The 12,078-nt window shown below is 45.2% G+C and overlaps 1 protein-coding gene across 5 annotated transcripts in view; it reads right to left on the bottom strand.

The window, feature by feature from the left end:
- The window catches only part of tenm2a (teneurin transmembrane protein 2a), a 282,137-nt gene that overhangs the window by 47,972 nt on the left and 222,087 nt on the right, over positions 1-12,078 (bottom strand). For 4 of the 5 annotated variants that reach the window (XM_028008947.1, XM_028008948.1, XM_028008950.1 and 1 more), the window contains one exon: positions 1,151-1,273. The exons of the other annotated variant lie outside the window; for it this stretch is intronic. In XM_028008947.1, the coding sequence (XP_027864748.1) occupies positions 1,151-1,273 (123 nt within the window). The remainder of the gene's footprint in view (positions 1-1,150; positions 1,274-12,078) is intronic. 5 annotated transcript variants of the gene reach the window in all.

The raw sequence follows: 12,078 nt of genomic DNA, 5'->3' as shown, positions 1-12,078 counted from the left end.
GAAATTTGTAAGAGGGCAAGAATACTCTTTCCATCACACTGTAGGTTTTCTTTATGCTTGTTCACCAGTTAGCAGCAATTTTGATCTTTGGATTCTCAGCTCTCCCCACGCAATCTTTTGCATCTGGGCCCAACATACAACTTTTTTCCTCAAAGCCCTGCAGGACCCGTCGCCTTCGCCATCTGGGGCTGAAATGACAGAGGGCTGACGGAACCTCAGCGAAAAGACTTCAGAGCGCGCCGAAAAAACACAGGAAAACACACTCGGCATCCTGCAATCGGGTCAGCCATCTAAGGGAGGAGTGTCAGAGTGCAGCCAGAAAAAGACGGAGTGTGAGAGCAAGTGTGCGCGTGTGAAGAAATGAAAGTAGCAGCGAGTATAGAGCGGCAACAGCAGCAACAGCAGCACCTGGCCTAGATGGCTGGGGAACGGAGCACGACAAGCTGCTCATTAATGCCGACTGTACAGACACGGAGCAAGAAGCCCCCTGAACACATCTACACGCGCGCGTGCTTCAGAGCCACATCGAGCAAAGCGAGAGAAGAACTGATAGGAAGCCGCATGGGGCCCTTTAAAGAGAGAGGAGGAGAGAGAGGGTAGTTTTTACGTTCTCCGCCGAGTGAGAAGACAAACTGGGCTCGACACAAACTCGCTGTGTTTAAAAAACAGGACGGCGCATCCAGTGCTGCGTCACCGGCCGCATCAATATTTCAGATGCGGGTGTGTTTGAGTGGAAGAAGAAGAAGAAGAAAAAAATCTATCGAATTGTGTGTTACCAAGCAAATACGGCTTTTTTAGGTACCTCACTCCCCCAACTCCCCGTCTATATTTCTCTCGTTTCTAACTGTAGTGAAAATGTGGCCAAATACCGGCTCAAGCCAGTTTATTCATGCAGAAGACGGATTTATGTTTTTTTTTTTTTAAATGGGTCGAAATATGATTCTTGAAGAGGACTGCTAAGGACAGGACCGATTGGAGCTCCTCACAAGAAAGCAGTGCGCATGTTCAGTAATTAATGTAGCACATTGAAAATATTGCCACAACAACAACAAAACACATTTTTAAGGGGGAAAAGAATCATCTCCATCCTTCCCTTCCCCCTCTTCTGCGCTTCTCGTTGGTGTCGTGGTGTGCTGCGGGCAGTTCATACCTCTGCCTCCAGAGGGCAGTGTGGCCACGTCACTGTTGACAGGCAGACCGGCTCCCAGTCCGTTGTTTAACAGAGGGCCGTCAGAGGGCTTCAGCTGCCACGTCAGACCCAGCAAGTTGATCGCTGCACACAGAGACACGGAGGGGAGGAGAAGCAGAGAAACATGTGAGCGAGGCCAGAGAGGAGGACCGGAGGAGGACTGGCAACAAACGACAAAAGCTCATCAGCAGAACAACCTTCTTTTAAGAGGGAAGCTCCCTTGACTTGGGATGCCGTCAAAAGGTACCTTTATTTCAGGAATCCAACTCGAAAAGGTGGGGAAACTCAGATATTACATCGACTTATTTCACACAGGCTGATGCGTTTCGAGCTTTTGCCGCTGTGAATTTCGATGACTGTGGCTTACAGCTAATGAAAACCCCCAATTCAGCTTTCTGGAAAATTAGAATATTACATAAGAATGATTAAAAAAAAAAAAAAAAAAGGACTTTGATAACAGAAATGTAAGCCAAGTGAGAAGTATTTCCATGTACTGCACAGTATCTAGTCAATACTTGGAAGTCGTGCTGGGAAATGAAATGTCCATACTGCTTGACAGACGTGATCTCTAAGATGCCCTGGACTTTGGACTCTCGACTCTCGGCTAAATGTTTAAATTTCACGCCGTTCCTCGAGCACCTTGGATTCTGTCTGACATTTGATGACGACATTTATCCAATAAGTGGACTTTAAAACACAGCCACTGGTTCAGGTAGACAATCCGAGTCCAGCTCTGCCCCATCTCCAGCTGCACCTTATGAAACTACATCAATCGGTTTTACTTCCTAGCTCTTTCAAGGCTCCAGCTGTTTCTGTTAGTTGTGCACATTTTTTCCTTCCACTTAACTATCCATTCTTGGATGTAGTTCTGTATAAAGAGCCAGCTTCTTTGGCATAACGTAACGCAACATAACATAACATAATGTCACAACACAGCATTTTTTCCCCCCTTTTTTATTGGTCTTATGTAATATTCTAATTTTATGAGAAGCTATATTCCGGGATTTTTTCCTGCGAGCCATAAATATCAAAATTAACGAAACAAACCCCTCAAGTTTTATGGCTTTACAAACGAGTTCCGCTTTTTGACTTGAAAGACTAAAATAAATAAATTTTTCCGACTTATGGAGACGCACCTGTATGTGACGGTGCAACACGTTTCACAGTGCGCGCACACACACACACACACACACCGCAATTAATGAAACACGGCGGAACGCAGAAGCTGAGTCTGTAGAGATCACACAATTAAGGAATCTCAAACGTCTCCTTTCTGTCGAGTTCCTTCCCTGCCTCAGCCTCTCTTTCTCACTCTCTCTCCCAGAGCGTCCTTCGGCGTCTGTTGCATTTTTCTTTTTTTTCCCCACTTTTTTTTACATTTTGGAACCTTTTGCACCGTCTCGGAGGGAGCGGGTGACAGATTCCTCTCTGAAGGGAACACTCCATGGCTCTCCTCTACATTCTCCTCTCCCTTTGTCCTCTGTTGTGTTATTGTGTGTGCTGCATGGTGGCACGAGGCTCCTCGAGTGGGTTCGCTCTTCACTTTGTCAGCTCTTTACTCTCCCCATGTCTCTTCCCTCATCGCTCCCCACCACCCCCAAACCCTGCAAAACCTCTCCTCCCACCACAAACTACGAGATGAGTGAGGGGGAAAAAGAAAAGAAAAAACAAAACGCCAAGCATTCTGTCGCCTTACTAGTTCAATAATGTCCTCAGTGAGAGGTATGTTTCTTTTCTTTTAGGAATGACTGTTTTGATCTCCAAAGCTCAGTTGATTGAGATGCATTGTTTGAAAGTGACTCAGCATTAAAAGGCACCTCCAGCTCTGTGAGTCCTGTGGGCTCGGAGGGCATGCGGAGACGTGAATGCGCGGCGGCGATAGAATGCGATACTGCGCCTCTTCTCGGGATGGGAGCAGATTCACAGCACCTGCATGTGGAGCCCGGGAATCAATTTCCGTCTTGTCAAAATCCTATCTGCACTTGCCGAGAGGTTTGCACACACCGGGAGGAGCGTAAAAGTTTCAGGAGGCGGGGATGCAGATTCGGGATTTGCTATGGGGGGAAAAACTCCTTTCTTTCTTCTCTCTCTTGGTTCAGTGTTTTTTTGTTTCCTCCTATTTTGTGTGTTTCATCACCCTCTCTCCACTTCTCTCCCCTCCCCTGCTTCCCGGTCAAAGGAAAGCGCTGACACCTTGGCTGCTTCCCGGCCTACACTGTCAGCTCTTTTTTTAAATTTATTTATTTTTTTATGGAGTGCTGGGAGATTGGAGGGGTTGCGAGTGGAGAGGTGGGTTTGGATAGAAAACAAGAAACAGAGAGGGTGAGGCGAGAGCGCCCCCTGTCTCTGTTCTCTCACATCCAAACTTTGACCTCTCCTTTTTAATCGCACCGGCCTTCTTTCCTTTCCATCTTTTTTCTTTGTATTCCACCCTTTTCTTCTTATCTTTGCCCTGTCCTTCCTTATAGATAACACACACTCATACACCCCCACACACACGCACACACACACACACACACAGATGGTATCACAGAGAGCCGTCGATAGAAAGATTGCCTATTGAATCAGTTGGAGACAGTAAGCAATTGTGAATCTATTGTGACGCCGTTCTCATTCTAGGTCACCTCCAAGAACACAACAGGCAGACAGCTCACTGTGTGCGTGTGTGGGTGTGTGTGTCTGTGTGTGTGTGTTCGTCTGGTTTATGTCTCGGCGACGCTACGAATACACATGTATTTTCTAAAAAGAACACTGATATTTTTTTTACTCCTCTTTCAGAGCCTTGCAGACATTCATGCCTCCAGGACAATTTGGAAACAGTCAGTGATGAAAGCGTGGAGAATTAGTTTAAAAGCGGAGTTAGAAAATAAACACAAGTGCCAAGCTTTAAACATCTAACAGGGAACTGACACGGCAGTCAAAGGGATGATTAATCAGAGATGCAGGTAAACTCTGAAGGAGATGCAGAGATGCACGACTCGCGTTAGAGAATCTCGGCAGGAAAACGTTTTGTCCGGTCTTTATGGAAGCCTGCCCAAGAAGAGCGCCGTTTGAAAAAATAAAAATAAATCTAAAAGTTATGTGAGTAGTTTGCCACAGGCCATGAAAGAGGCAAGGCTAGCATGTTCAGGAAGGTGATCTGGTCAGATGAGACCAGAATTGATCTACATGCAGAAAAACAAAAACTGCACATCAACCCTTCAGACATCATCCTCACCATTAAACACGATGATGGCAGCATCATGCGTTGTGGAGGATATTGATGGGAAGATGGATGGAGATAAAGACAGTAAAAACCTATAGCACCGAGACGAGGTTCCTTGTTTGCACAGCTCTACAGATATGCAGCCGAAGCCACAGCATGCGCTCGGACGGTCTGGTCAAAGTCCACAATGCAAGTCTAGTCGAGAAACTTGGAAAAATGAGTTTTCAAAAACTTTGACAGCCCTTGAGCAACGACGCAGGGAAGAAAAGGTCAAAGTTTCAGTCTCAAGTTTTGCGAAGCTGCTTGAGACAAGGATGGTTCCACAAAGTATTTATATTTATACTTTCAAGCTTTTTGTTTGTGAACCCCCCCCAAAAAAATCCCTGTCAAAAACCATTTATTGTTTTCCTTGAACTTCAACATTATCCGCCACTTTCTGTTTGTCACGTAAAATCCCCCATGAATCCCATCAAGGTTTGGAAGCCACAGAATTCCTTGTTGTTTGCTTTGGGAAGGCAGCAGCAGCAGCAGCAGCAGCAGCAGAAGAAGGTTGACCAACAGATGGCACACTTACTCCTCCGTGACAAAAGCGCCAAACCCAACGCTCCGTCAACAGGTTTCTTTGCAGCAAGACACAAGAAAGACAAAGAGAGACCAGACACTTGTTATCATCTTTACCATCCTCCTCCTCCATGGTTGCAGCAACATGTCTGACGACGTCTGAGCGTAATTTAAGAAAATAAAAAAATAAATAAAAACCCCCTACAGAAACTCATGTATTTAGCTGTGTGCCGACGTAATTTTAAGCATTTTTCTTGCTGGTTGTAATTGCCATAATTACTGTTTTCCTGCTGCATTTCGAGCCTTTATTAAGTGCAGTGCCAGTAAAGCCCATCTCAGTTCAAATCCACTGAACAGGGGATTCAAACTGTCTTATCACGAGTCTCTCTTTTCAAACTCTGCCTTCTTCATGTATTCAGCTCAACAGATGAGGACACAGCACAAAAAAACAACACATGTGTACACGCAGGCATACGGGGGCAGATCACCGAGCAGCAGGTATAGCAAGCAAGCGTGTTGGATTAAAAATAGATCAGCTACTTCATGGAGAGTTTTATTTTATTTTTTATTTTTTTATGTTTTCCCGATTTATAATTCAGCAAGGCAAAGTGCTTGGCCTGTATCATCTGCAGAAGGCAGAATTTGAAGGAAAGAAAAAAAAAAAAACTATGGCACACCGGGACCTGTGACAAAAAAAAGAAGAAAAAAGAGAGAAGACAGATGATGGTGCGGATGAGGGAGGAAGGAGGTGGCGGATCGTGAGCTGGCAGAGAGGTTAGTGGTCAAGGATTCTAGGAAAAAACTAGAGATGATGCGGCAAAGAGATGAAGGTGCAGCCTCCTCCCCCGTCGATGACCAAGAGGGGAATTACCGACTTTTTTCTCCTGTAACAGATCAGAGGATGATGACACAAATCCAGCTCACCTGTGCATGTCCCAGCAATATTTGTATGTTTCAAAGTTAAGGGGTGTAAATTGATTTCTGCTTGAGTGAGGGGGGAGCAAACGAGAACCAGTGACAGAGAGAGGTGACTTTGTGCACTGGAAGTCCACCAGGTGGAAAATATTGTATCATCATCGTCATCATCATCGTCGTCATCGTCGTCATCATTCTGTTCTCTGGAAAATGTGGAAATGCTCAAACTCTTCTCTCGTCTGTCGCCTTTCTTCTGCTGCTGCCTCTTTACACGGCTGATCCAACTGAACTACTTGTGATGCTGCTAATTGCGCCAAAGATACAGCGCGGCCTCTTGCATGTATTTATATGTAATCTCTTGCATTGCATGTAGAATTACACAAAAGGCACACTTACGCATGCACACTCACACCCACACGAAGAGCATGTTTCCATTCTCTCCTGGCCATCCAGATAAATGCATATTAACTGTTCTAATTCACCAGTAAATTAACAACTCTGACCTCAATTAGGACGGTAATTGTAGCACAGACCGGCCCCTCCCACTCTCAGCCTGGCTTCTAATTGGTCCAATGCTCCACCCCTTCCTTCCTATCTCTTAGGGGCTCTCTATTCTTGGCTGGTTCAGTTTGTTTGCAACCTAAACCACACACACACCCACCCATACACCCACCCCACACACAGAAACTAAAAGAGCTCACCTGGAGAGACCGACTGATGAAATGGATGGATGAACAGATGCAGGGCTAAGAAAGGATAGACATATTGATGAATGGAACTGGGGGAGGAGGGGGTGTGGATGGATGGATGGATAAATAGATGGATAAAAGAATGATTAGATGATTGGATGGATGATTAATGCATTGATTGATGGATGGATCGATGGATGATTGGGTTGACTGACTGGATGGATGGATGGATATTCGATGGATGATTGGATGGATGGACGGATGATTGGATAGACTGATTGACAGATAGATGGATGTATCGATGAATCTAATCCTTAGACGATGCGATTGGGAATGATCTTTGTAAATATTAACATCTTATCCAGACCTGACATGCAGAAATCAATTTCCCTCCAATAGCAGCGGCTCCCGCTGCCGATATCAGAGGAAGGAAAGGAGAAAAAAAAACAACACGCTGGGCCAGGTTGTCAACAGTCAGGCCTTTTGGGATATTACGTAAAATTTACCTCATGAAATCCACTCATGTAACCTATAAATAAGTCAGCCCTCACTGTCGACTGAGCTCTGAAGACGCTCCTCTTGCTGAGATCAGTTAGAGTCTCAGACAAAAGGACGGGGGCGGCTGACGGCTGCCTGCTGCCCTTGGGGGGTCACATCGACTCCGAGAGACAAACTGTCTGCCAGCGTATACATGTGTGTGTGGGGGTGTGTGTGTGCATCAGCGTATGCATCCCGCAAATTGCACGGTATTAACAACAAGCGCGCAAAGCTGCGAGGCCCGATGGGACCTCCTCACCCAGCTGATGCAACTGAACTGTAATTGACTGCAACACAAAAGGTTATGTGAGTCGCTGGCAGCTCTTACCTGCACAAAACGAGAAGAAAGCAACTTAGTAAATCACAGCTGAAAAATGGCTTCTTTACCGGCGCTGAAATATTGACAGGACCCGCCACCACGGCTGTAGCCACATGCGTGCAAGCATGCATGCATGCGTGTGTGTGTGTGTCTGTGGGTGATTGGTTAAATGAAAAGAGATGTGCATCTGAGTGATGTCCTCCTTTCTGAATCCTCATTTCCTTTTCACATATCTGCTCCGTGACGCTCCCCCCCTCCCCACATCAAGCCGCTCTGCCTCACCTCATCCCAGCCCACCTCCAGTCCTCTCTCTCTCATCGATCTGTATTAGAAACAGGATATGAGGAACTATGCTATCTTATCACACATCAGAAAGCGGCAGAGAATGAGTGAGGACGAAAAGACAGAGTGCGTCTTGGAAGGCCAGGAGACGGAGGAGCTGAAGAGAAACTGAGGGAAGGGACGGAGAACAAGCAAGTGGGGAAGAAAAAAAAATCTTCATTCGTCTTCTGTTTTAAACACAGAACAAGTCGAGCACCGTGGGGGCCTAATTGGACTAACGATCGGGCCCAGATAAGACCTGTAGAAAATGGAAAAAGTGAATTAGGAAATAAATGAATGAAGCAAGCTGAGGCACGGTGGTTTAAGAACCGCAAAAGCAAAGGAAAAATAAAAAAGCTGCAAACTTATCTAAAAAAGTAAAAGTCAAGAGATGAATGTTAGAACCCAAAACAACTGTGCACCCTACGTTGTATCCCCTGACCAGAGCAGATGACCCATTTATCCCTCGCGGTGCAGATGGTGTAGCACCTTGCGCCGTGCCCTGCCCCTTTTTCCTGGACTGGCAGCGCGCCGTACGATCCTAACCTTTATCAGCGCGACAGGCCCCGCTGCTGCTGACACACGCTCCACGTAAAGATCCGTATGCCCCGATCCCCGCGTCCCGCCATATGCCCCAGCAGTGCCTTCACCTCCCAAAAATAAAAAATAAAAAAAGAAGCCAAACACGTGGCCCGCACACGCCAAAGATGCACATGTACACGGACACCTACGCTGGCATGAGCGACACATCCTGACCTCTCACTGTTCCACCTTGGATCAGCAGAAGGGAAGCCGCATGCGACGTGAGAGGGGACGGAGGGGTCAAGGAGCCGGCTTTGGAGAGGAGCCACGGACTCGACAGAGCTCCGCTAGCGGACACATATTCCGGAGATTTGTTTTTTTTTCTTTTTGGCTGAAACCTTGAGAGGATAATAATAATACAAATAAAAGGCAGTATAAAAAGTTTGCCTTTAACAAAGTGGCTGCACTTTTCCCTTAATGTTTATTGCTTTTATACACGTCTAAAAAAGGGATATAATATCATCAGCTACAGAGGTTTGCTTCACGGAAAAAATAAATAAATTAAAAAGCTGACAAATTTAATAAAAAAAAATGTCTGAAAGAAAATATTATTTAGTTGGACTTCTAATAAGATGCAACAATAGGGTACTACCGTAGTGAGAGAAATTCAATTATTTGGCGACATCAGCTTAAAATCCTTTTACAAAAGTAATTATGTGACTGATAAAACTCTTGATAAAGTTGAAACGGTTAAGTATTTCTCTTTAAAAACCCGTTGATATTAGAACGTGTAAAAACACGTTATAAATTTGGTCATTATATTTTCTAAATATTAGTGTCATTTTTTTTAACCGGACAATTATCACATTACTATATCTTCTTCTCACATGCAGCATAAGCAGCATGTGATTAAAAATGACCCAAAAACTGCATTTTTATTCTGCTCTTTATTTCTTGTAACCAGCTGCTACTGCAACTGATTACATATAATAACATTGCTAATAAATTACACGAGATTAAACAATTTTTACACTTTTGCTGTCAAACATCTAAAGTATTGCTAATATCTCAAAACAAACTGTTACTTACTTGGAATAACTTGCCAAATTACGCTAACAGAAGACTGTATGTAGACTACTCCACTACTAATAGCTCATTATAAACAGCTGTCTAAGGGTAATAATATAATTTAGTAATGGCATCACATTATGCAAAAACTACAATTTTGGTGTTGATAAATAGCTTATTGTGAGCAGCTACTGTAAACAATAACACTAGTAATTGCATAATATGAACAAAACTCAGGCACTTTACCCAAATGAACAACTGCTGTTAAAATCCTTGCTGCCACTGCAACTGTTGACTTGCTACAACTTTAGCAACAAACCATTCATCTGTTTTTGATATCCAACAAAAAGTTGTTGCTTCTCGGCCATTTTTATGTAGTTATTTAGTAGCAAAACGTTACTTAAATATCAGTTTTCTTTACAATCAAAGAAGTACCTTCATTGTTAACAATTAATTAAAAGCTGGTGCTACTAGGACATGACATGTAATTTAGCTAATCACTTAAAATTATTACAAAATTATGATCAAGTCGTTACTGTCCCATTGCCAAGCATATGCTATGCTAATAGTAAGACTGCACAAATGCTGCCTATATTTCCAATTCAACTACCCAGAGGAGTCAAGGTTTTATTTACGGCTCTACCTATAATAACTGTGACATTAATATCGATACATACTGTACCTACCAAAACAAACTCAGTCATTTGCTTTGAAAATACTTTGAAAGGCACTTTTAATACAATAGTTAGTAATATATGTATTATTTTGGATAGAAATGTTCATCTTTAATCTTTTTTTCTTCTCTCTCCCTGTTTCTTACACTTGACTGAGTTGCTCTGCTTAACCCAGCACGCGTGTGCGAGACCTCTGAGTTGCGGATCTGAATTTGATTATTATGTATTTACTTTGCTAACTGCACAGCTGTGAACGATAAAGCCATTAGCATGTTATTACGGGAAGGAAACGGTGATGGGAACTCGCCCGAGTGAGGCACTTCTCGCCGGGAGGAGCGGCGGGGCAAGTAAGCGATTGTGATCAGTCTGGAGCAACCAAGACGGCGGTGATGGATGGGAAGTGGTCGGCTTCAAGGCGTGAAGGTCACACTCGATGACAGTGTTTGTGCGCGTGTGGCTCTATTTAATCAACACACGGAGGAGGCGGGAGAAAGAGAAAGAGAGAGAGAGAGAGAGAGAGAGAGAGAAGCCTTTAAAAAAATAAATAAAATAAATAAATACGTGGTGTGAATGCACGCGCGCGCGGGGCCCTCTCATTCATCAGCGTCGACGGTGCCATGTTGGGGGTACACCACGGAGCCGGACAAATTCACCAGTCACACATTCATTTGAAACACTCCCGCAAAAGGTGACACCGGCGCCCGCTAGCAGGAGTTTACTCATAGAAGTCAAGGGCGCACCTGTACCTGTGTGTGCGTGTGATTGTGTGCATATGTATGGGAATGTGAAAACAGTCCACCCGGACTCAACTAGCCTGACAAGCCTGTCATCTATCACACCTTTTTTTCCCCCTTTTTTTTTGTTTACACACTCCGTCTTCCAAGACTCCTATTCTTTCTCCCCCCTTTATTTTGTTTTTTTTATCCTTCCCAACTTGTTTTGACGTAACTGCTTCTCTCCCCCCCGCCCCGTCCGTCCTCTGCAGTCTCCCTCCGTCCTTTCATCCCGCCGTCGTTGCCGTCCCTCTGTTCTCTGCTGGCTGTGATCAATTAGGAGACATTAGCACCACAGTTATTCCAGGTGACAGAAGCCCTGGGGAGGCCGCGTTCTCCTTCATCTCTCCTCTGTCTGCCTCTCCCCCTGGTTTCTCCTCTCCACACCCCGGCCTGTCCCGTCACTCACGCTACGCGTCCTCCTTCTTCTCATCATCATCATCACCACCACCATCTTCCTCTTCCGTCTGCAGTGCAAACAACACCTCCCTAACACTTGAGCAATCTTGCGACCTCACGGCTCAGGGAGCAGACAGCTGCGGATCAGCCCGCGACCCTCTCTCCGTCTGGCTCTCGGGGCGATCTGTCCTCCATTTCCTATCCGTGTTTACGCTCACCCCTGACCTCCAGTGTGCGCTTCATCCCTCTCTACCTCTCATCTCCCTCCTTTACATTCTCCGGGTTGCCATTCACAATGATGGACCCGTCTCCTCGCCTATATGCCAACCGTTCACCTGTATCCTAGCAACCACCTCTCCTTTTGGCAGGGGTCCTCCACGCGGAGCGAGCAAACAAGACGCCGAGGGAATGAGGAACAAGCGCTCTCGTTTATCCTCCTCCCTCCATCCGTTCAGTCATTCCTTCATACGTAAAAGAGGAAGGCCACACTCCACTGGAGTTTGGAGCGAGAAAAAAAGAAGAAGTACGTCTGCAGGTCCTCTCGAGTTCTCTGTAATGCTGTAATGATGGAACGAACAAACTCAGAGTTCTTTTTCTCTCTCTCTCTCTCTCTCTTTGCAGTGTATGTGTGTATGTTTATCTCAATCCCATGGCTCCATCTGAAGCAGCAGGGTTGTGCCTCAAAGAAGTGTTGTCGACTGTACACTTGAAGCACACCTTTCAGAAAAGTCCCTCGGCGCATCTGGGGAAGCTTCTTGGACAGATTATTTACAGTAGAGCATAACTGTGAAGCAAATCTAAAAGAACTGAATCCGTTTCCTACGTGTCGGCCGGTGTTTAGAGCTTTCCATCCGGGTTTGTGCTGGGGGGGGAGGAACCCCCACAGCATGATGCGGCTACCACCGT

This window comes from Xiphophorus couchianus, chromosome 23, assembly GCF_001444195.1.
Source record: "Xiphophorus couchianus chromosome 23, X_couchianus-1.0, whole genome shotgun sequence".
Lineage (NCBI taxonomy): Eukaryota > Metazoa > Chordata > Actinopteri > Cyprinodontiformes > Poeciliidae > Xiphophorus > Xiphophorus couchianus.
The sequence above is the reverse complement of the archived record's forward strand: the minus strand, read 5'-3'. Positions and strand labels throughout refer to the sequence as shown.